At 41.1% G+C, this 23,790-nt stretch overlaps 1 protein-coding gene across 4 annotated transcripts in view; it reads left to right on the top strand.

The window, feature by feature from the left end:
- mib2 (MIB E3 ubiquitin protein ligase 2) overlaps positions 1 to 23,790 on the top strand; it is a 38,575-nt gene that overhangs the window by 10,757 nt on the left and 4,028 nt on the right. For 3 of the 4 annotated variants that reach the window (XM_088366256.1, XM_088366247.1, XM_088366239.1), the window contains exons 2-16: positions 2,397 to 2,783; positions 3,047 to 3,218; positions 10,167 to 10,273; positions 11,182 to 11,376; positions 11,550 to 11,692; positions 12,306 to 12,413; positions 12,499 to 12,603; positions 12,766 to 12,928; positions 13,453 to 13,586; positions 15,200 to 15,348; positions 15,639 to 15,795; positions 16,510 to 16,664; positions 20,662 to 20,788; positions 20,870 to 21,139; positions 23,589 to 23,767. In XM_088366256.1, the coding sequence (XP_088222382.1) occupies positions 2,561 to 2,783; positions 3,047 to 3,218; positions 10,167 to 10,273; positions 11,182 to 11,376; positions 11,550 to 11,692; positions 12,306 to 12,413; positions 12,499 to 12,603; positions 12,766 to 12,928; positions 13,453 to 13,586; positions 15,200 to 15,348; positions 15,639 to 15,795; positions 16,510 to 16,664; positions 20,662 to 20,788; positions 20,870 to 21,139; positions 23,589 to 23,767 (2,387 nt within the window). In that variant the 5' untranslated portion in view covers positions 2,397 to 2,560. Of the gene's footprint in view, positions 1 to 2,396; positions 2,784 to 3,046; positions 3,219 to 9,154; positions 9,585 to 10,166; positions 10,274 to 11,181; positions 11,377 to 11,549; positions 11,693 to 12,305; positions 12,414 to 12,498; positions 12,604 to 12,765; positions 12,929 to 13,452; positions 13,587 to 15,199; positions 15,349 to 15,638; positions 15,796 to 16,509; positions 16,665 to 20,661; positions 20,789 to 20,869; positions 21,140 to 23,588; positions 23,768 to 23,790 lie in introns of those variants that run through there. The other variant, XM_088366266.1, reaches the window with a different exon arrangement.

The raw sequence follows: 23,790 nt of genomic DNA, 5'->3' as shown, positions 1-23,790 counted from the left end.
AGAGGAGCAAAAATGGAGCAAGTGTGCATACAGCAGACAGTCAGAATATAGCGCAAAAGTATAGGACGCTACGCAGAAGGGGGGGAGAGAGTTCAGGATCCTAACAGCCTGGAGTATGAAGCTGTTGGAGAGTCTGGTGGTGCGGGAGCGCAGGCTCCTGTATCTCTTCCCAGAGGGCAGAAGATCAAACAAAGAGTGAGCGGGGTGAGTCACATCACTCACAATCGTGGCCGCCTTGCGGGTGAGATGGGAGGTGTAAATGTCCTTCAGGGAGGGGAGTGAAGCATCGATAATCTGACCAGCCGTGTTCACTATGTGCTGCAGGGCCTTCATGTTGTATGCAGTGCAGCTAAGTGATGCTTGAATAAGTTTGGTGTGGAAGAAGATGGTTTATTCATTTATTGTTTTGAGTAGCAAGTGTGTTTTTGTGGCCACGTGCATTTATGTTGTGCCAACACCTGTCTTCCTGTTGTTTGTGTGAGGAAGAGGTTAGCGTTGTCCTTAGCGACAGCATGGATGACAGGCGTCACCCCATCTGTTGTTGATGTGTGTGATCTTTAATCCTCACCTTTTCTTAACCAGCAGTCACACACTAGGAGCAGCTACGTATTTTAGCAAGGTCAAGGCTGCCTTCAACTACCTCAGGAGTCAACATTCCTCCTGATGGTGTATTGCTGCTTTTTAACATAACATGAAATTGACTTGAAATGCTGCTTAAAAAAAAAACCAAACCCAACTTTGTGGGATGGGATGTTTGTGGTGAGATTTTTGAGAAATCTTTTTGGGGTTCAACTGATATAAATTGAGACTCCTTCAAAGCTGTAATAGGACGGTGACTGCATTTCAACGTTGTTCTCATTCACAGTATTTTTTGAAAATGCTTTGTCACGACAAAAACATTTATTATTTGTGACTACATTTGTTCTGGGAAATGGGCTTATTGAGTTTGTTTCTCACTAGGAAATTATTTTTGTCTGTCATCCTGTCACATTGAAAGCCAAATTGAGCCTGCTGATTCTTTTTTTTTTATTCTTTTTTTTTTTTTTTTTTAGAAACCATGAACTCTTGATGTGAGTGCTTTTTACTTGAAGCTCATTGTCAGTCTTTCAACACACAAAAATGCTTGAACCAACAGAAACAATTCTTTGATTTCTTTTCTTATTCGTGGAGCTGGTGACACATGCAGTTGCTTCACCTCTTATTTCTAAATTTGAAATGGAATCAAAGCTCTCATAAAAGGACAAAATCATAATTGCAAGGATTAATCAAGCACTAACTGAATCAATAATCAATCAATAATTATTTGTGAAAATCAATGAATCGTTTCAACCTTGTTTAATTTAAAATTGTCCACATCTTTGGAATTTCAACTTCTCAACATTAAATATTCTCAGATTTCTATGCTTTTCTGGGAAAACAGATGATTTTTTCCCCAACAATTCTCAACGTTTTTGTGTATTTTTAGACAACAATTATTTACATTTGTTTAGATTCTGCACCATCAAGTTTGAAATAATGTGCTTCACACACAAATAATGCAAACTCCACACAGAAAGGCCGAAGCCAAGTGTAGGATTCACTTCACCTCTACTGTGCAGGCGGACATCACTGTGGAATTTGTGTGGGAGTTTGTGCTTGAATATAGTGTGGCTTTTACTTGTCCGTGCCAGTCTCAGCATTTTTAACTTTTTATGTGGATGATTGCTTCCCATTTCCATCCTTTCTGTTTGAAGGGTGGGTGGGTTTTATTCAAATCACTGTCAGACTCAAAAGATAGCGTGACGTACTGCTCGCTTTGAGACTAATACATCTCGTGGATCGTCGCCTGACGTATCTCAGATAAGCTTCCAATATAGTTCAACTTTGGTTTTCCCAGAACTGCAACCGCTTTCCTCTTGACATCGTTCCAAATAAATCAAGTCATCAGTCAGTGTGTGAGTGCGGGAGTTCTTTGTGGTCTATAAATATCAGCCAGAAATGCTGTACGATTACAACTTGTTCATGCCGGTTATGCTTCTAATTTCAGGACCATGTGGGAGCCTGTTTCACAAAAATATATAATGTATTTTGTGCAGAACATTATGCCAAAGGGCTTTGTTGTTTGGATTGTTTTTGTCTTGATGAAGAGCTTGTGCGAGTGTGCTGAGATTGTTGTGATTAGTAAAACGCAGCAGTAGTCAAGCACCTCCCTTTTCCTTTTTCCAGAAGTCAGCAATTACTTGCCTTGAATAATACAACCCGCCAAGACAAAGTCACTGAAATTCAAATGAATGAATGTTCCTCCCTTAGTGACTGTCAGCTGTGTAGTCAGACAACACATCAAGCTTAAGAAGCAGTGGTGTGGAGCCATATGGATTTTGAAAATCGGTGCTAAACTATGCATTTCTTTCTTTCAGTTGCCCCTGATCTACTGCTGGAACCTCCTCTGGTACCATCCCTGCCAGCACTGTCATCAGTGCGGGCCAGTGGGAAGGCCCGGAGGCGCAGCAGTAGTGAGAGTGCTGCTAGGCGTCAGCCATTGAGCGCAGCCCCGAAGCCGCCGGGCGCTGGTAGAGGCAGCATGGAGGTGGGCATGCGGGTCGTCCGTGGCACGGACTGGAAATGGGGAAACCAGGACGATGGCGAGGGCCACGTCGGGACCGTGGTGGAGATTGGGCGGCAAGGCAGTACCACCACCCCAGACAAGACGGTGGTCGTTCAGTGGGACAGCGGCACAAGGACCAACTACCGCACTGGTTACCAGTCTGCCTACGACTTGCTGCTCTACGACAATGCTCAAATTGGTAAGTGCTGTCGACTATCTTCCATTACATAGCGACTTGATCGTTGTCTTACACATTGCATTGTTAGTGTGCATGGGACAACAAAAGGTTGTCCTTTCTAAATGAGCCCCCACTTCATTACTATAATTTTACTCAATTTCTCTCTGACAAACATTGCTCTTGAATTAACGAACTGCTAGAGGAGGAATAGCAGAGCAGTGTGACTTGTCTGTCTGTGCATCGATCGCTTTATTCTATCTAATTTACTCTTCCATCCCGCGCAGGGGTGCGTCACTCAAACATCATCTGCGACAGCTGCAAGAAGCATGGTATCATGGGAATGCGATGGAAGTGCAAAGTGTGCTTTGACTATGACCTGTGCACACATTGCTACATGAACAACAAACATGACCTGAGCCACTCGTTTGAGCGTTATGAGACAGCGCATTCTCAGCCGTAAGTGTTATGTTAACCCCCTCTTACCCTTCTCCAGGATCATTCATCACCTTTCATTTCATTGTGCTGTTCGACAAGCCTCCCCTGATTAACTCAGGGGGGGTTAAATGTGGAATTTAGATTACGTACAATTGCGGTGTCCGTTTTTGTACGAATTAATGTTCTATTTACTTCTGCCGGTAAAGCTATTTATCACTGTTTATTAGTCAGCAGGATTACACAAAAACCTCCCTACAAAATGTCAGGATTAAAAAAAAAAACCCAGACGTGGTAAATAAAAAAACTGCTGCGTAAGCACAGGCGGTACATTTGCAGTGAATAGAATTCATTAAGAATTAAACCAATTTACCGACAGCTTCTGGTGGAGTAAAGGCAAAGTTAGCTGTTTTTCAACCAAATGGGGAATGTAGTTAATTTCTGTATTTGTATTTCATTCCGTGCAGTCAATGCCCGGTGTTGGCACTCAGGCAGTTGTTTACCTGCAACACAATGACAACTGATTATATACATTCGAGTCACACAACCTGTGGTCTTCCACACAAGGTCGTTTGCATTGCAATTATTTTTAAACATATATTTCTCAGATGTAAACAGTGTTGTGATAAAAATTATGATTATTGCATTAAGATGGGACATTTATCAGGAATTGGTCCAACGTCACCATTATCACAAGACTGTGTGGCTGTTTCTGTGCAGTGTATCAGATTTAACTCAAGGCCGCTTCCTGTACATAAACGCTTGGTGATCTGATTCCAAGTGTTCTGTGTATCCAAATTTACTGGCCTAAGTTCCCCCTGTAGAATGCACTCTTCTGCATCAGTTCACCGTAACACTTCAAACTGCTGCGGGCACTGTCTGAATGTCAGCTGGATGGCCTGTGCTCAATTTAATGAGGTGACATGTTTGCCCTAGATTTTTCCTATAGTTAGTATATAATAGTTTATGACATAGTCCAGCTCCAGGTCCACATTTGCCTTTTTTTGTACCTGTCAGCTTGTTGTGCCAATAATAAATAGCAAAACTTAAGACTTCAGCTTGATATGATTCATGAGGTCTCCTGTTGTTTCATTTTACTTTCTGGTATTTATACTTTTCAATATCAGATTTTCCCCAACATTTGATTATCTGATATCATTATCTGTATTGCGAGTGGTAAGGACCAAGAATTGAATTCATAGTTGTCTGTCCTCAGAGCATAACAGACATCTGTTTTAGTCAGATTCTGTTCAAACTTGTTCCTAGTACTTTAGAGTACTTGAAGTTTTATCAGTGATTGAATATCAGCCAGAACATGGCCTGTTTGACATCTGGTCAAGTAAATTTAAGCACTCTACAGTTAGGCTTTCTCTTACACAACCTTGTATGAACAAAGTGTTGACGTATTTTGTCTCTTGGGTCGAATACTACATCCCTGACAGAAGTCTTGTTCTTGCCTGTTATCTAATAGTTTGACGTTGATTGCGATGGGATGGAACGGAGATATTGATTTGTCTCTGAGGTCAAAACGTGTGTGTGTGTGTGTGTGTGTGTGTGGGGGGGGGGGGGGTTCTCAACAGTGCCCTTTGTATATGAGCAATGTTTTTTTAACCAAGTCAATACAGGCCTGTGCTTATGACCGTGTATTGAAGAAATGATATTTTCTCACAAATTTTGCCCCCGCTCCTCAAACCTACCAACAAAGACCTATTCATCCATCCATTCATTTTATGAATCGCTTATGCTGACCTAATAATTTCAAATTTTCAACATATGCTTTTCTTAAATACTACTGCTGTTAATTTAGGAACTAAATCTGTAGCATTTGTGAGTGATTTTGTCTGAGATGCAACACGATTGATTTTGTGTGGTAAGTTTGCCAGGGATCACATGAAAGTCATTTTCTTCCCCCATCAGATGATTGGAAGAGAGCGAGAATGTTTTGCACAGTGTGATGTGCAAGTTTTTTTGTTCCCACACATCAGAAAAGATTGAATTTTGCCTGCAGCATTTCCTAATGGCTCAGTCATGGGACCCAGTGTTTTCTTCTTTGAATGACTTGTTTAGCTTGGTTTCCGTAGCGCTCCTATTTGTACCTCCTTTTTAACTATACTGCTATGGTTCAAGTTGACCCATTTAGAGTTTTTTTCATGTATTTTTTAATGGAATGTTTAGTACATGGTGTAGCACGAATCAATTTAGTCCATTTAGGTATATCCAAAAAAAGGCCTCACACACTTGGTCGATAAGAAAGCTTCTTACTTAATGAGTTTTAGGTTGGTTTCACGTGAACAGCAACAAGGTTCCTGAATAAGTTTGACACGTTGATTCCAAAGTGTCCGAAAAAGAAAATCATATAATTAACACTAGTACACAGAAACATAGTCGCTATTTCTTCCCTTAGTCAACAACACAAACTACAGTATAAATGATCCATAAAGTGTCCTGTGTGGAAAGTGGTGCATTGCGTGATCCTGTTGTTGGATATATGAATGGGTCATCCATCCATCCATCCATCCATCCATCCATCCATCCATCCATCCATCCATCCATCCATCCATCCATCCATCCATCCATCCATCCATCCATCCATCCATCCATCCATCCATCCATCCATCCATCCATCCATCCATCCATCCATCCATCCATCCATCCATCCATCCATCCATCCATCCATCCATCCATCCATCCATCCATCCATCCATCCATCCATCCATCCATCCATCCATCCATCCATCCATCCATCCATCCATCCATCCATCCATCCATCCATCCATCCATCCATCCATCCATCCATCCATCCATCCATCCATCCATCCATCCATCCATCCATCCATCCATCCATCCATCCATCCATCCATCCATCCATCCATCCATCCATCCATCCATCCATCCATCCATCCATCCATCCATCCATCCATCCATCCATCCATCCATCCATCCATCCATCCATCCATCCATCCATCCATCCATCCATCCATCCATCCATCCATCCATCCATCCATCCATCCATCCATTTTCTGAACCGCTTAGTCCCCACGAGGGTCGCGGGTGTGCTGGGGCCTATCCCAGCCGTCAACGGGCAGTAGGTGGGGGACACCCTGAACCGGTTGCCAGCCAATCGCAGGGCACACAGAGACAAACAACCATTTGCACTCGCACTCACACCTAGGGACAATTAGGAGTGCTCAATCGGCCTACCAAGCATGTTTTTGGAATGTGGGAGGAAACCGGAGTGCCCGGAGAAAACCCACGCGGGCCCGGGGAGAACGTGCAAACTCCACACAGTGAGGGCCGGAGGTGGAATCGAACCCTAACTGTGAGGCGGACGTGCTACCCAGTGCTCCACCGAGCTGCCATTCAAACATTCAACATTATTTGAACCGCTTATCTTCATGAGGGTTGCTGGCATGCTGGAGCCTATCCCAGCTGACATTGGGCAGTAGGCGGGGGACATCATGAACGGGTTGCCATTTCAATATTTTATTATGATATATTTTGGACACAATTAGATTCATCACTTTGTCACTAGTCATCCTTCACTACTGGAAACAGGAATGTAATTCAGTCCAACTGCAAGCCAGCAAATGTGGTCGCCTTCAGGCAAAACACTGCCTGCCGCATTTGTCTCTATGGCGTTGCCGTAATCAACAAAAACTGAGAAGTTGTCAAGTGCTGCTTTAAATGATAAATGGGTTGTACTCGTTTGGAGCTTTTTTACCGTCGGTACTCAAAGCGCTTCACTGCTTCCTCATTCGCCTACTGATGGCCACCATCAGGAGTTCAGTATCTTGCTCAAGGACACTTTGACATGGTCACAATGGCTGGGGATCGAACTCCCTACCACGAGGTTGGGGGACGACCACTTTACACCAAGCCATGCATTGACGTGCTAATAACAGTTAGATTCCCAGGCCAGGATTTGCTATGAATGATTACATTTTGTTTCTGATATGTGAATATCTCTGACGTGTATGCTAAAAGGCTGTTGAGTAGATTATTTTTTATTATATATGTTTTTGTGTTTTTTTTTTTTTGTTTGCATGCTCCTGCGTTGGTACACATTTTATTTATTTATTTTGTTGTGGTTAGTTTACCTCGTATCTGCGTGCGGCGATGGTTCTCAAAACAGCATATGCGTGTGCCATATGTTTACGAGACGGTCGCTATGCAGTTAGTTAATCGGCTCTTCCACTCTAACAACCCGCACGCAGCATCTGGGAATTTATCAGGGCATGTCACCGCTTAATCCTGCTCTTGCATATCAAGTTGCACACCTCCACCTGGTCTCCAGTGCTCCACAATCATGCTCAAGACGCATCCAGCGGAGAAGGTTGTCCCCAACAACTCCTTTACTCATGTTGTTTTCTATTTCTACTGATGTATCGTGTTGAACATGCAAATATGCAAATGCGTTGTATTGTTAACAGTGGCAAGTATCAGTCATAAGTCAACAGTCATCAACATTTGTAAATGCTCTCTCTTAAAACATACTGCCAAAGTTCTTTTTTATTTGCCAATCCTAGAGCCATGGTTACCATGGTTGCAATATATGTCGATGCATCCGTGCGCAGCATTTGCTCACAGTGAGTTAAATTTAGCACCTTTTCTTCACATTCATCATCGTGCCAGGGGAAACAAAGCATGAGGAGAAAGCCAATGAAAAGTATCCAATGTCTGGATGACTTTAAGGACACAAAAAACAAAAGAGTTGTTAAGCAGTTTTTGAAAGAGGAATTTGAAGAGAAGCACCTGCACCAACCCTGCTAATAGTTGCCATCCATTTTTCTACTGGGAGCAAATCAGGGTTCAGTGTCTTGCTCAAGGGCACCTTCGAGTTGGGAGACAATCACATTAAGCATTACTAAAAGCTTTAAGATGTTTCCAATGTAAAATAGTGATGCTTCGGTTCAATATGGGACAAGGGCTCGTTATTTGATGTCAAGCTTTGTGTCATCGTGTCTATTTTTGCCAGATTTTTCTTAACTTTTGGGTATGTTGTGGTTTTAGGTTGTGTTTGTTAGACATTTAGACAGAGTCCACTGAAGAATAATCTCTTACTATGTAAATATATGGCTTCAATCAAATGAATGAAGTTTGGAAGTTTTCACTCCCCCGTACAAAAGTTATTTTCATTTTGTGATTCTCATTGAGCCACTATATTAGATTTTTGACATAATATTGGAGGACTGACACTTGTCAATCACTTTTTGCACTTTTGGTTTTGCAACCATTGAGTTGTCTTGATGCTTGTATGACCCTTTGTTGACTTGTTGACAAGGACAGTAGTTATAGCTCTACTGCTGTGATCCCGTCTGGTCAGAAAGGTGACATTTGGGCTTGCTGGATTAGAAATCTTGATCCCTTAATAGAGCTGTTGTCTTTCTCGGAATGGCTGTATGCACAATGCTGAAGGCTGTGTGGCATAAAATGAACAGATGACCATCTTTTTTTTTTAATTCTCTTAGTTGTGTTATCAGGTCACTGACAATGTAAGCATTATAATAGCAAAGCATACTCAGCCAGTGTGATATTATTTAGCCCCTCTGGCTAAATTCGGTAAAATCATACAGTAGATTATTGGAAAACAACCTGATTTATTCATGTAACCATGAGTAAACAATGTAGATGAATTAGATTACTTATTAGTTTTTTGAATGTGGTCTGGTGGGCACGTACCAGCTTCAATCTTATGCTGTTTTCTCCATTGAAGATGACTGGCCTACTAAGGAGGATTTGCAATCTATAAAGAAAACCTTGCCACGTTGAATGAATCAGTCAAGCTGAACACAGGTAAACACAGGTATAAGAATAGTGGTTTTGCTAGTAGAACAACACTAACAGCCACTAGATACTATAACACTGTGGAAAAGTGTTACATTTGTGGTTGTTGGGGTGACCTAAGCCAGAGTGAAGGAGCTCAACTGGATTCAACAAAAACATTGGACGTTGTGAGACCTGGTGTGAACTTGGGTCCACCTAAGCGTTGAAGGCGGTGCCAACGCTTTGCCCTGAGCTTGCTTGCTTGCTTGCTCTCTTAAAGCTCTGCTTTCAAGGATTAACCTCGAAGCATCTGTCTTCAAAAGCACACTATTCCCGGCACAACTTTGTCCAAGCTCGCAGGTCTGTCTAGAGAGGGAATTAAATAGGCGAACTTGAGCTTCAGGTTTTAATGCAATGCAAGATAAAACCTTCTGAGCAGCCAAGCTTCTATGACATTTATTGGCAACACTCACTGGACTTTCTTTGGATCTACATTGGATTTTAAATGATATGAACTATTCCGAGACGTAATCCGTCTGAAATGAACGTTGGCGTCTGATCTCTTCAAGAAAGTATGGGAATAGGCAGTTCCTTTGCACCAAAGTCTGATCAAATCTTTACTATAAGGTATGTTTGCTTGTGACTGGATGTCTTAAGTATCTGCATGTAGGTTTGGAGTAGAAGGGGCAGATAGAGTTGCCTGTTAGAGCTTGCTTGCTTGTTTGTTTGTTTGTTTGTTTATTTATTTATTTAGAAATTCAGACCCCTTGAAACGCTTGTAGCGAAATGGTCCTTTTTGTCAGTTTAGTATCATTATTTCGCTCTAACCTCCACAGTATTTTGACACACTAATATCCCTACAATAAATCAATTGTTGGACGTTGGGATCTCCGATATGTCTTGGATAAACTAAAAAATTTCTCCGTGTGGGAAAAATAAAGGAATATCTCATCTGATCGTATATTTCAGATATCATTTCTCAACTAGACTGAGTATGCAAAGTACCAAGATGATTGAATTGCATTTCTACTTCTGCTCTTTAAAATATCGTCATTTTTGCTCTGATAAGCATCCTCTCCCTTAATACAACAAACTAAAGTTTATTGTAGAGGACATGTTTACGTTGTTTCTAAGCGAGACAATGTGCTTTGAATTCGACAGAAGCGTTACAAGAGTTTGCTTAGCTGTTTCTCCGTGTTCTTGTCACAGAGTAAGCTTGGCACCGAGGCAGAACCTCCCACGGTTCATTCTCAAAGGAATCTTCCAGGGTGTTAAAGTGGTTCGTGGACCTGACTGGGACTGGGGGAACCAAGACGGTGAGTGGGTTGGGACGGCGGTTCTGTTTTACCCCCTAAACTTGAATTCCTGATTGGACTCCACTGCCACTATGTGTTACCTGTTGAACCGTGCCTTTTCATAGTGTTTTATCAGCCACAACCCATAAAAGTGAACCCTCACATCTCTGCATGTGCTAAGTTGCCATTTTGCCAGTCATTCATCTCTGTTTGTTGCGCAGATGTGCATTTCTTTGTTTCTATTCTTCTCTCCGACCTTCTACCATCCTAAACCTCTTCACTTGTGTTCACATTGTGGATATTAAAAATTTTGCCGTCTAGAGAAATGCCCTGTCTTTCAGATGCAAGAAGATATCCGGAAAGATGAAACGTAGACAATGTATTTAGTCCTGGTTCTATTGTCTTTGAACAAAGCTTTACGCCCATTTTTGGGCCTGCGCGAATGAGTCAAAATGGCCTTTTGGTGGCTAAACACCTGAGGGTTATGTGAGGTCATTCATCTGGTCTGGATACTACTATATGTGGATTTGTGCATACAGGACGCTGTGGACATGTGCAATAACCTCCAGCAGCCTAGCATGTAGCCTTTCTTCAGGTCACTGGTTTATCTGCTATGTTTGGGCACAGAGGAAGCATCATGAGACTGCTGTAGAGCTCGCACAAATTCTCCCACTAATAGTGAATATTATCTTTGTGCCTCAGTCATGAACAAGAATGGTGTATCGCCACTGCCATGCTGCACTCCGAAACGTGCATCACGGCCTTGTATTTCCACCAGCAGATTACGTCTACTTTAATCTGTTGTTGACATTTCTTTCTTTTCCAAACCCCCCACGTAACAGCGTGACTTTTCCATCTTAAATAACCTCTATCTCCTGTTTACCAACACTCTGATTATCTCGTACCTATTTGTGTTTGCGTGTGTGTAGGCGGGGAGGGTAAGGTTGGGAAGGTAGTGGACATTCGTGGCTGGGATACTGAGTCTGGTCGCAGCGTGGCTAGTGTGACCTGGACTAATGGCACTACCAATGTCTACCGAATGGGCCATAAGGGCAAAGTGGACCTCAAATACGTGTCTGATGGCCAAGGAGGCTTCTACTACAAAGACCATTTGCCAGTCCTTGGTAAGACAGATTACTCTATTAATTGCACATTCCCCAAATATCATCCTTCAAACGGATGCTAGGTTTGAAAAAAAACAACAACAAAAAAATCATCTTGCATAATATTTGATCATTCTGCTATTTTAGAAGCAGATGCCTTTGCCTCACTTTATTCTTAATGTTTGTCCATCCAGGAGAGCATGCAGAGCTGCAGCGCCAGGAGAGTGCTGATGGACACTCTTTCCAGCAGGGTGACAAGGTCAAATGTCTCTTGGAGGTTGATATTCTGCGACAGATGCAGGAGGGCCATGGGGGATGGAATCCCAAAATGGCAGAGGTATTTTAGTACTCTCCTCTGTGAATAATGATACATGCGGTTTTATTTTCCTTTGATCTGATATGCTATCATTAACACCCCAGGAGGGATGGGCATGATACATTTATGTTTAAATTCTTTGAGTTAAGAATTTTGTTTTCTCACACACAAATAATTTACAGTATAGTGTAGTGTAGCTATGTCTTAAAGAAAAGGAGGCAAAAGTTGGTGTAAAAAATCAAAAGAAGAGAGAATTTCTTGAATACATGAAGCATATGGAGTAAGGTTAACCTGACTGGCAAAGTGTTTTTTGACTGTCGAGGTTGAAATAAGAATTCAGAAGATCATTTGCCAAGTTCCACTATATGAGACTATGGAGTAAATGGAGTCCAGGCAGAACTATTCTGCTCAATATGTCATTGGCTTTAAAACACAAGTCAAATATATGAAGAGGTTCCTCTATAAAAATGATGGTATACACTATTTTGCTGGTGGCTCAAATTGACTTTGGTGTTTGTTGTAGTGAAAGAAAGCAAGAGTGTAAGCCCTTGAGGTCCTTGCTACCAAAGGGAACATTAAGGTCAAAGCCATGCAGAGGGAGACCCAGGGCCAAACGGCCTCTTTGTGTTTGCAGTATATTTTCCGGATCGGGACAGTTCATAGAATCACTGACCGGGGCGATGTCAGAGTCCAATACAGCAACAACATCCGCTGGACTTTTCATCCGGGGGCCCTCACCAAGGTACTTGATTATAGTTTCATCTTTGCAGAACATTCATCCTCGAATCCAAACAGTTTTACATTAAAAAGAACAATGCTTTTCCTAGGTGAACACGTTTGGGGTTGGTGAACTTGTACGAGTATTGGAGGACATTGATAGTGTCAAGAGACTGCAGGCCGGCCACGGAGAATGGACAGACAGCATGTCTCCCGTACGCTACTGCTCATGCTACACCAGCATTCATTATCACTCTAGTCAAATGACCTGGAATGTCTTGATATTCTCTAAAAGACTGTGAGAACACAGGGGCAAAACGTGACAACAGTGAATAATAAATTACGCTCATCAGCATTATTTAATATGTTTCCGCCAGGTGCTCGGCCAGGTTGGTAAGGTGCTGAAAGTATATGCAGACGGTGACCTCCGTGTGGCGTTTTCCAGTCAGACGTGGACGTTCAACCCGGCATGTCTCTCGGCCCAGCCCGTGGAGGTGGATGCCAACCTCATGACGACCGAGAACCCCAACGAATCTGGAAGTAAGGCCTCTGCCAGGACCAAGGGGCTTACCTCCAACAATCCAGCCTGTCTTCTCCTTCCTTCCTGTCTGTCTGTTCATCCTTCCTTGTTCTCCTCTCAACTGCGGTCTGGTGACTCTACATGCATGTATTCACAGGCATTCATTCTGTCTCATTTTAATTTGTGTACTTGGTATTTATTTCTTGAAATGACTTTTCTCCGTTGCATGATGTTGACTGACTATTCAACATTCCGTCCCGGTTGGGATGTATTTTGCGCATGCATTGGAAGGAAGGATTGTGTCTGTGTGCGTGTCACTTTGCATGGCCGGGGCATTTTGACTCATTCTTGAAGTTTGTCACTGATCTCAGCTTGACATTTCTGAAGCTTCCTTTTACGTTGCATTTATGTTTCAGGCTTCTGAATAGCTTTTAGACACCGTTGCTCAGCATATTGTCAAAGTGGACTTGCAAAAAAAATAAATGAATCTTTCTGTTCTCTTTGTCATCCCATCCCTTCTCTGTCTACCTCCACCACTTCTCAGGTACAGTCATTTCTGTGTTGGAGAAACTGCTATCCCAGTCCACAGAGCAGGACAATCCCAGCCGGCTCGTCATTGAGGCAGCACAAGGCAGTGCCAATAAAGTCAGAGAGTTGTTGCAAAAGTATCCTGATAAGGTGAGTGTAGCACTTTTACTTTTTGCATCATGTCAAAGGTTGTACTATGGTGGATGACCCATTTACCTGCAGGCTAATCTTTATATTTTTTTGAGGTCACACTGTTTATGCTTAAAAGCAAGAAATCCTGAATTTGTTTGAGGTCACACTGTTTATGCTTAAAAGCAAGAAATCCTGAATTTGAATAAAAATGTACATTTATTGCCAATGGAGAAATGAGCTCTCGGATGTATTGCGATGGACCTCATTTGAACAATCTTAAATTGGTAGATTACCCCAAACTTGAAATTGCATGCATGATAATTACCAAGCAAAATACATATTAAGAGAGAGATTAATCTTACATCAAGTAATTAAGAAAATACTTAACACCTATACCTCTCCATTATGTACTAGTCCAACAGAAAATTTGCCAGTTGTTCAGTATGAAACACATTGGGTCCTTGAGATACGAGTTTAATTCGTTCCATGACCCCACCCATTATCTTTCTCCATTGAATTGTTAAGAAATGTCAATAATCTGTTCTAGCTTCTGCCTTAAATTCAACAAAAAAAGTTGTAATGTGCTTTATAATAAGGAAAGTAGCATTATATTATGTTGTGCACGATTAATCCATGAATCCATTGCGGCTTCTTCTGGTGTCCTTGACTTTGCCATTTGGGATCAATAAAATACAGTTGAGTTTCACAATTACTGTAGATCAGTCATTATTCAGAGAATAATGAAAATGTGCCTTATATTTTCTCTCTGCTGGTGTTGATGCACGCTTTATGTAGTTTGAAGTGCTTTGTTACAGCACTTAGATGCTGTGCATTAACCCATCTATGGTGTTTAGCATTCGTTGTTACCACTAAGGTATCGGACTTTCCAAATTAAAGCTATGTGGTTGTTTTAAATACGCAAAGTGGAATTCGCTTTATTGTTTTATGTTTAGTTTGACTTAAATTGGGAGAGGTGCGAAGAATTGTTCTTTATCAGCCAAACTACTGCTTGTTATAAAGTGCCACCATAGTAGTTTCTTGAACAAAAAAGCTAAAGCCACTTGTCTAGATCTGAAGGACCAAGAACAATGCAGGGCTGTGAGAGAGACGTGTGAACGTCTTCTATCAAAGTGGAACTGGCATTAATACCACCCACACAGAGTAATGCCTTGACCCACGGCACCCTTATGATTCACATGGAAGGAGGGAGGGCAGACCATGACTCACACGCGACATCAATAACTCTCTAGGTGATAATGAGCCTACTAGATGTGTGCAGCAAAATGCTGAAAAGTGACAAATGCAAGTCATTCTTGTGGGGGATAATAAGCCTTTATTTCAAGATGATTATCTTGCTCCTAAGTATCTTGCTAATTGTATAACTTACTATAAAAATGAAAAATATGAAATTAACCAAATTGTGACAAATAAGGCTTTGGCCCGACGCCAACGATCTATATAATCTGCTGGTGACGATTATGCTACACTACACGTATTAGGATTACATACCACGTGTATGAGCAACGTGGTTGCCATTCACGCTCAGATTATTCTCAGACAGAATTAGTTTGTCCCTGCTTGTGGTCAGTCCACCACCAATGAATCGTCAACTACGCTTATGCTCCTGGCAGGTGGACATCAAGAACCAGGGGAAGACGGCTCTGCAGGTCGCCGCACACCAAGGCCACATGGAGGTGGTGAAGGCCCTGCTCCAGGCCAACAGTGCCGTTGAAGTCAAGGATGAAGATGGAGACACAGCGTTACACTACACGGCCTTTGGGTGAGGAAGCAGCTGCTCTTTAGTGATATAAAAACAGGAATAATTATCAAGTGATTGTCAAGTGATAATCCACACAGATGAGATTTTTATCTGCCTAATGGGCCAGCCGTATCTTCCCCTCTGACTAGAACATGCTCAGATGGGCTGTAGCTCAAAGTCTCATCGGGGATTAACACAATAGTTAAACAGCTTTGTCAAGTTGGTGGCTGTCAAGATAATAAACGGACAGTTTTAGTTGTAGCCGTCGTGTTTAACAATTACACTTAGTGTGCATCTTTTGATTTATCCAGTAACCAGGCAGAGATTGCACGGCTACTGTTGAGCAAAGGAGCAAATGTTAACCTCCTGAACAACTCCATGTGTACGGCACTCCACATTGCTGTCAACAAGGGCTTCACAGATGTCGTGCGCGTACTCACTGAACATTCCGCCGATGTTAATCTCCAGGTGAGAGGGCTTCCTGCAATGCCATACGGTATTGTTCTTGTATATGTGCTATTCATTTCACTGAGGCTTTGCCATGGCCCTTTTAAAGCACTCGCACAATTTCACCAACATTTACGCCGTTTGACTGTGATACTTAGCTTCAACCCTATTAAAGTAATTGAGTGTCTCTTGTGATGCTGCCTCAAACCTCAGAGCATATTCTTCTGCTTGACTGGTTTGACCACTCAACTAAAAATGGAATTGTAGTCTCGTGTTTATTGTGTTTCCTGACATCTTTGCATCTATTTTTATAGACGTCCCAATCACAAGTTTGCTTTTAAACAAAAATTTGGATATTATTTGTGCAGCTTTAAACGAGTCTTTTATTAATGAACTGTGGATTCATGATCGACAGGTCATTGGCAAGAGTTATATAGCAAAATTACCCATTTTCCATAGAACTCTTTTGTGGGCTGGAGCTTTAGTAAAGACTGCTTTAGAGGTTTACAACAATTTATTGTCACCATTTGAATTGCAATGGTATTATCCAGAATCATAATTGCATTGTCATAGCTATACAGTATAACATGGCCGTTGCATCCCATGACATTACATATCTATCTTGTAATGATTTGTTATTTTATTGATTAAATAGTCCCGAGTGTGTTAGCATTGTATGCTTCGCGTCATGAAAAAATGGTTGACTAGTAGGACACCTCTTGCCTACCCCCTCAGGATTCTTATGGGGACACACCTCTACACGATGCCATTGCAAAAGATTTCCGCAATATCATTGAGATCCTGGTAGTGGTGCCCAACATAGACTTCACTCAACAAAACCACAGAGGATTCAACCTCTTGCACCATGCTGCACTCAAAGGAAACAAACTGTGAGTAAAATTCATTCAGTCGTAGAGAGCTTGAGTTTTTAATGATATATCGCTCGGGTTTTTAATGTTCTATATTGCTGCGCAGGAATCGGTGGTAATTCGAATTGATTAGAGAGTTGACCATAAAAAAAAAAATAAATGCTGAATTATTAATGCTTAGGGTCGAGTCAAAGTGTGTAATATATAAACCTACACACACTTAGAACAAAAGGTAAACATACTACAGAATGTTTAGGAAACATACAACTACGTCATTCTTACATGATTTGCAATTGGTGCCTCACCCTGATAATAAAATGGTCTCAAGATGGTGCTTTGTGATCAGCCGTCATTGTTAGAACACAATACCTTAAAATAAGGCCAGTATTGACCTGAGGCAATACCTGATATAGATATAGATATATTTTTTATAGTTTTCTTAATAGTTTCAGCACAATTCCAGTTCAGTACAGTTGTGCTGGGTAACTGTCACTTATTTCACTCAAGGTAAAAAAAAAAAAAATCACTTGTGTTGTAACACTGTTTTGAAACAGCCACATGAAATCTACAGTTTTCCCACCTGCTGGATATTATGTTTTAAATATTAAATCTTAAGACCAGCCTGATTTTTATGACTTGATATTTTTCACAGTCCACCAAGTCTACCTTACCATGATGAGGTTTGTGCCCCTGTGCTGCAGGGCTTTTATGACCTCATTTGAACTTTCCTTTCAAATTATAGCAAAACCACACAGTGGAAAATTGTCCCCGGCTCTTTTTAAAGAGCTACCATGAAGACAAAAACGAGACTGAAAAACACCAGCGTCCTTATATAGTATTTCCCAACTAAAGCAATGCCACTTCATTTGAGGTTTCTTTCTGAGACTTTGAAGTACTTTATGTAATTTGGTAGATAATGGCTGGAGAAACGATACCATAATGGAAGGGCGCTACTGTTCAGCTTAAAACAGTGCATCCAGCCTCTTCCTGTTTACAAAGCATCAGAATATATATTCCCCCCCCCCCCTTTTTTTTTTTTTTTTTTTTTTTTTTTTTTTTAAAGAAGTGTGCAGATGTAAAAGTTGTGTTTGGCAAGCAGACAAAAATACTCCACCAAGAATATCGTTCACGTCGTATAGTCTGCATATTGTGTGCAGTGTTGTTTCATTGAGCAGTGCTCTCCAGCATTCATTAACTGAATTCTATGACTCTATGCTCTGATTAATTGAATCCTACAACAATGAACCATTTTCTTGGACTTGTCTTAAACATGTGTTTTCATCACTTGCATATTTGTTTTTATTTTCTCCTTGATTAGATCAATGTGTGACATTTGTCTCAAAGCTTATCTATAGAAGTGGCTTTCCGGGGACAAAATGAGGCCCTTCACTAGATGAGTGTTTGGTTTATGAGAGATTTACTGTTCTTATTTTGAGGAAATGGGGGTTGGTGTAAGTTCACATCAAGTCCTGGAAAGGTCCTGAGAAATATGAAACAGGGCAAATAACTGGCGTGTTTTGTTTTGTTTTTACCACTAATGAAACCCCAGTTTACCACAATGTGAAATGGAGTGTCTTGCTGGAAACCAGAGCAGGAGAAGGCAATAAATGGACTTTGTCTTTTTTGTACCATTGTTTTCAGTGGATAAATGCAAGTTGACATAGTTAAGAAGAAAAAGCATTTTTTGGCCTTTATGGCTATTTTGAAGAGACAAACTTAATCTCTACACAACAAACGGTGTCACTTTAACTAATGCACTCAAAAATATCGAAACACTCATGCAGATTAGATAAAATATATAAAAAAAGATAAAGAAAAAACAGGATTGTGCTAATGGCTACACTTACTTGAAAATAAAATGTTTTAACCTGAAGTATGGCTGGACTATTAAAATGATCAATACTACGATACATTTAAATACATGTAGACCATGAATAAAAGACTCAGTTGACCTCTTTGCTTTATTAAGCATTGTTTCTTTTCTAATGAACCTGTTTTAAACAATAAATTAGTCAGGAGTATTTGCTTTCATTTATTATTTTCATGTCACTAAATCAATGCAAAGTCTCAGTTTCACCCCTCTCCCCCAAGATTATGCTATAAAGGTAGTTCCATAAATATGCAACTATAGCACATATAGCACACATGAATAGTAAATTAATAAATAAAATGTAGTTGCATATTCATGAATATATAATACATATTAATGATAAATAAAGCACTGAAACACTGCAGTGAAACACAAGCATTGTGACCACAGGGTGACTGAGAGCTAATTCTTCTTGAGTACTGCTTAATGCCTAGCGGTGCTTCTGAATTAACAAATGTGCTCAAATGACCATTAATTATAGGTTGATATTCATAATAAATGATAATAACTAATGATATTCACTTAGTGTTAATACGTAATTTCTCACAATAATTATCAACAATGATTTACCAAGGTAGCTTATAGATAAATATTTATACACAACAATTAATTTCAATGGATCTTTGCAAGGGTGTGAATTTTCAAGCAATCATTTCAACATTCATAGTAAATCACTAATGTCCTACCACTAATGAGGAATTTGTAGAACAGGACCGGCTACTCGTGATGATTGGTGACCTCTGGTCCAGGATAAACAGTGGTATACATGGCCCTAAATTACACATTGACTCACACACAAATGTACACCAACAAAGTTAGACTGCAGACACTAGTGACCTCCAACACACATCTCCCCTCTGGCCAACACTCATTAGAATACAATAGATGCGGCATCGTATGAAAGATTTCACCTACCTCTGTGTCACGTTGTCTACTGCAAATGACTTTGTAATTTGTAAGGTATTATACTCTAGTTAAGCCAAGTTAACAGTTCCCTTCATGCAAAAAAAAAAAAACAAAACACAAAAAAAAAAAACGTACGTAGTTAGTATACTTGTGGAAATATTGTAATGGCAATATTATCTCAGCCGGTCTTTTTAAAAGGATAAGATGGCTCTCAAATATCTTGTTGAATTTAATGGTTCTTAGAAACGACCAATATTGTTTTTTACAGCAAAATAATCTACTATCTACCAAGCAGTTAATTCAGTCAAATGTTGTGAAGCAACAAAAAATGTGTACAGTACTCATACAGACCAATATATGAGTTGTTCTCAGAAATGGTGGTCCGCCCCAGGCCGCGTATTGTGACCCAGTTAGAGAGTCAATATATTTTTTTTCCCCTTAACATCAAACACCAGATTGGACTTTTTACGACATTGCATACATCTATATAATGCAGGGATAAAATAACCTCGCAGAGGTTTGTGCTGTTGTGTGTGAATGTAATTTTCAGCACGAATAAGAGCCACTGCAACTACTTCTGGATCGTGACCAATCTAACTCAACCTTATTACGGTCGGAGCATGTGGCGTTCCGGAAATTAAAAAAAAGTTGCTCGTTGCTCTGGTGACATAGCGTTGATATCAAAGCTTAAGCAGACGAGTCCATTGTTAGCGGGAAGTGATCCCTGGCAGTTTTAAGAGGCTGAAAACAAGCAAAAATTTTATATAATTTCAAATAATTCATCACTGTGGAGGTGACCAGACGAATACGTTAGCTGAATGCTAACGCTTTGATTTGGCCCCCGTTCGCTGCTCGTTTTAATAGATTCTTATTAATGGTGACAAACAACAGCAGCCACACAAAGTGAACCTTCATTGGCAATCTGTCTATTGACGCGCAGACAACAGTTGTGCGCCAACGACATCTATATATATCCTATAATCCTTAGTTGCCACTCGTGGCAACATCAGCAAACGACTTCCGAGTGGATTCGGCATTTTATCTGGTTACGTGACCAATATTTCAATTCTGACAGGCTTTTATATATGCCAGACACGTGCTGTGCTCTCTGTGGTAGTTAAGAATGCACTTTGTGTAACTTAAATGGATTAGCCATGACAATGTTTTAGTGCTGCGTAGCCACTTGTGTCAAACAAACCCGATCCGTTCTGTAATTGCGCGGGTTATTGGATGCCTTGACAGGGCCACGGAGAAGATTCTAGGGCGAGCGCGACAATTGGTGGATGTTAAGAAGGATGACGGCTTTTCCGCCCTGCATCTGGCCTCCCTCAATAACCACCGTGACGTCGCTGAGATCCTCATTAAAGAGGTGAGTGTGTTAAGGCAAACGACATTGGAGATTTAATTGTAGACGTTAGGTGCACTTTAATGAGGCTCTCTATCCCCACAGGGACGCTGTGACATCAACATCCGCAACAACCGAAACCAGACGCCGCTGCAGCTGGCAGTGACGCAGGGCCACATCGATCTGATCCAGCTTCTGGTGGTCGAAGGCGCCAACGTGAACATGGAGGATGAGGATGGCGACACAGCCATGCATGTGGCTCTGCTGCGACCACAGCTGGCTAATGTGTTGCTAGGCCCTGCTATGGGAAGCAGCAGCAGCACGAGCACAGAGGAGAGCGGCGAGGGCTGTTCCTCCACGTCTCTCTACTGCAGGGTAAATGATGGGGGAGTGGAGTGAAGGGGCTATGTTGTTGACAGAGATATGTCAGCAACAAAGAGTTCATTGCTTTTGGTTTCAGAAGGGTATATTTAAAATGTATGGAAAATTCCCTCAAGAACTTAGGGGGAATTTTCACTTCAGAACGAGTTTGCGAGGTTGTGCCGTTGACTGGCTATGAGCGAGTGCATGGCAAATCCCACTCGTCTGTCTCTGGTAGTTTTTCTTCCTGAGGCAAGATGGTTTCCTAAACAAAAAAACTGCAAACTCACCCTTTAAAACCTATCTTTCAATTTTGTATATTCCCAAATTGTTTGAATTGATTTTAAATTTTCCAATTTGGAAAATTTCCCAAAATTTTACAACCCTAGTTCTGTATCTTGATTTGTGTGATATCATGGGTGTGACAAAGAAATCAAAATTTGTATACCCCCCCCCCTCTCCAAAAATAGGCCTATAAACAAAAAGCAGTGGGACAATACCGATTCACACGGGTTTTAAAAAGGTGAAAATAAACTTGTTTGGTAAGATTACATAAAACTAACCTGGTAAGGGCCATAATGATACACCAATCACTCAAAGAACAATACTTAGAGCTGATTGAGTGATACAACAATTTTGTGCATGCCTACCAATCTTTTATTTTAACCAATCACAACAATGGCTGATATCGTCATGGTTGGTTTGTTCGTTCACCCGGCCGGCCTTCTTATTTTCGTATATCCCACCCACAAACACAAAGTTGATTTGTGATTGGTCTCAAACTACCAGTGGTTTGGCTCAGAGAAAATCAGGGGGCGTGAGTCAAGATGGATTTTTGTGTTTTTGTGAACTCTCACAAACCAGGAAAATTGCGCTTGTAGCTTGCTTCTTCTGAAAGAAAAGGAGCTTCTTTTATTATATAACAGAGCAGGCTAAGAATATCCCTTAACAGCGGTGCTGAAACCCTTGAAATTTAGATTATCTTATGTTTTGCAGTGAGTATGTTAGAAATTAAAATGACAAGTCTTGACAAGATCACGTATTTTTTATTAAAAAGTTATCACGGGTTGCTTAGTGAAACTGATGAGCCACTTGCCTGAAAATCAAATGTGGTAATATAACTATATTTAACCCAAAATGGAGCTCTGAAGATTGCCTGTGGTTGAGCGCAGCAAGAAAAACATCACATTGTGTCTCCCTGGGGCATGTCTTGATTCTTCATGTAGAAAGGTTGGACAGAAACCGCACTCAATCAATCTCTAACCTCTAAAAGACGTCTTGTGCTCTTTTCTATCCTCTGAGGCAATATTAGTCACTCGTGAGTTCTGAACGATGGGACTTCTTGTCCATTTATTTTCATCCGTTTCTTGCTGAAAATTTTCAGGAGAAAATGATGTAAGAATAAATATTGAAGGACGGTGAATCGTCCTTGGGTAGGAATGTGAGCATGTGCTTGTGCAATTAATTACCTGGCGACCAGTCAAAGCTGTACTCTGTCTCTTCCCTAGTCAGCTGACATAGATAGCAGTTACTTAATGACGCTGTAGAAAACGGACATAGCAGTTACTTAATGACGCTGTAGAAAACGGACGGACGGATGCTTTGACAGCAGGCACGTAATTAAGATAACCTTCCTGCTAGCTCCTAAACTTCATATACAGTGCTTCTCCCTGAGTTAGTGTAGATGTCATTGTAACAATGAAGGATGCCCTTTCTGGCTCACAGGACCGCAAACAGTGCAGCCCAGCTTAACATCCTGGACGCCTGCCAAAACTCCACACACACACACACACACACACACACAATCACACACACACACAAACACACAAACACACACAAACACACAAACACACACACACACACACACACACACAAATACACGATACTGAGCTGTTTTGAATTTTCGCGTTAGTCTGCGAAGCCTGTAAAGTGAATTCAGAGATTTCCCAAATTATGGCATCTTCCCTTTGAACAGCATGACTGCTTTTAGAGCGCCTCGGTGTCAGCCATGGGTGCATGCACATTATGAAGAGAAGGTGGAAGAACTGCATCTTTTAAAAATCAAAACAAAAAAACAAAAATAACTAACCAGATGTATGGAAAGGGGCTTTGTACTTGTGTGCTTTAGAGCACCTCATTGTCATAGAGTGGAAAAGCCTGCAACAATCTAGTGGAATATATAAGTGATTATTTTTTAAATCATTCCAATTTAGCAGGTTGTTAATAACTTTGGTGTGTCAAACTTAAGAAGGCATTAATTTTCATTTTGCAGGGACTTAAAAAGAATCCTATTTTCAATAGGGAAAGTTCAAGACGTTGAGCAATATGCTGGATATATGTAGTTCCTTGTAGTTTTCAGAAGACTATTTCGTGGAGCTGTCTGTCATCCACCATTTTCTCACAAGGATGTCTTGTCTTTTCCTTACCTTTTCCACACTCTCGCCTTCATCACTTGTGCTCACAGCTCAATGCTTCGGGCCTTCTCGGAAATACAGAGCTCAGTGTCGGAATGGCGATTGCTTGCTTCCTGGCGCAGGAGGGGGCTGATATCAGCTATGCCAACCACAAGGGAAAGAGCCCCCTGGACCTGGTGGTAGACAGCACCATGCTGCAGCTCATCAAAAGCTTCTCAGAGAAGTACAGGTGCTTGTGAGGAAAACCACACA

The sequence above is a fragment of the Syngnathus floridae genome, chromosome 2, assembly GCF_059516105.1.
Source record: "Syngnathus floridae isolate MCC-2025c chromosome 2, RoL_Sflo_1.0, whole genome shotgun sequence".
NCBI classification, from domain to species: domain Eukaryota; kingdom Metazoa; phylum Chordata; class Actinopteri; order Syngnathiformes; family Syngnathidae; genus Syngnathus; species Syngnathus floridae.
Note: the sequence above shows the minus strand (reverse complement) of the source record. Positions and strands in the feature narration are given on the sequence as shown.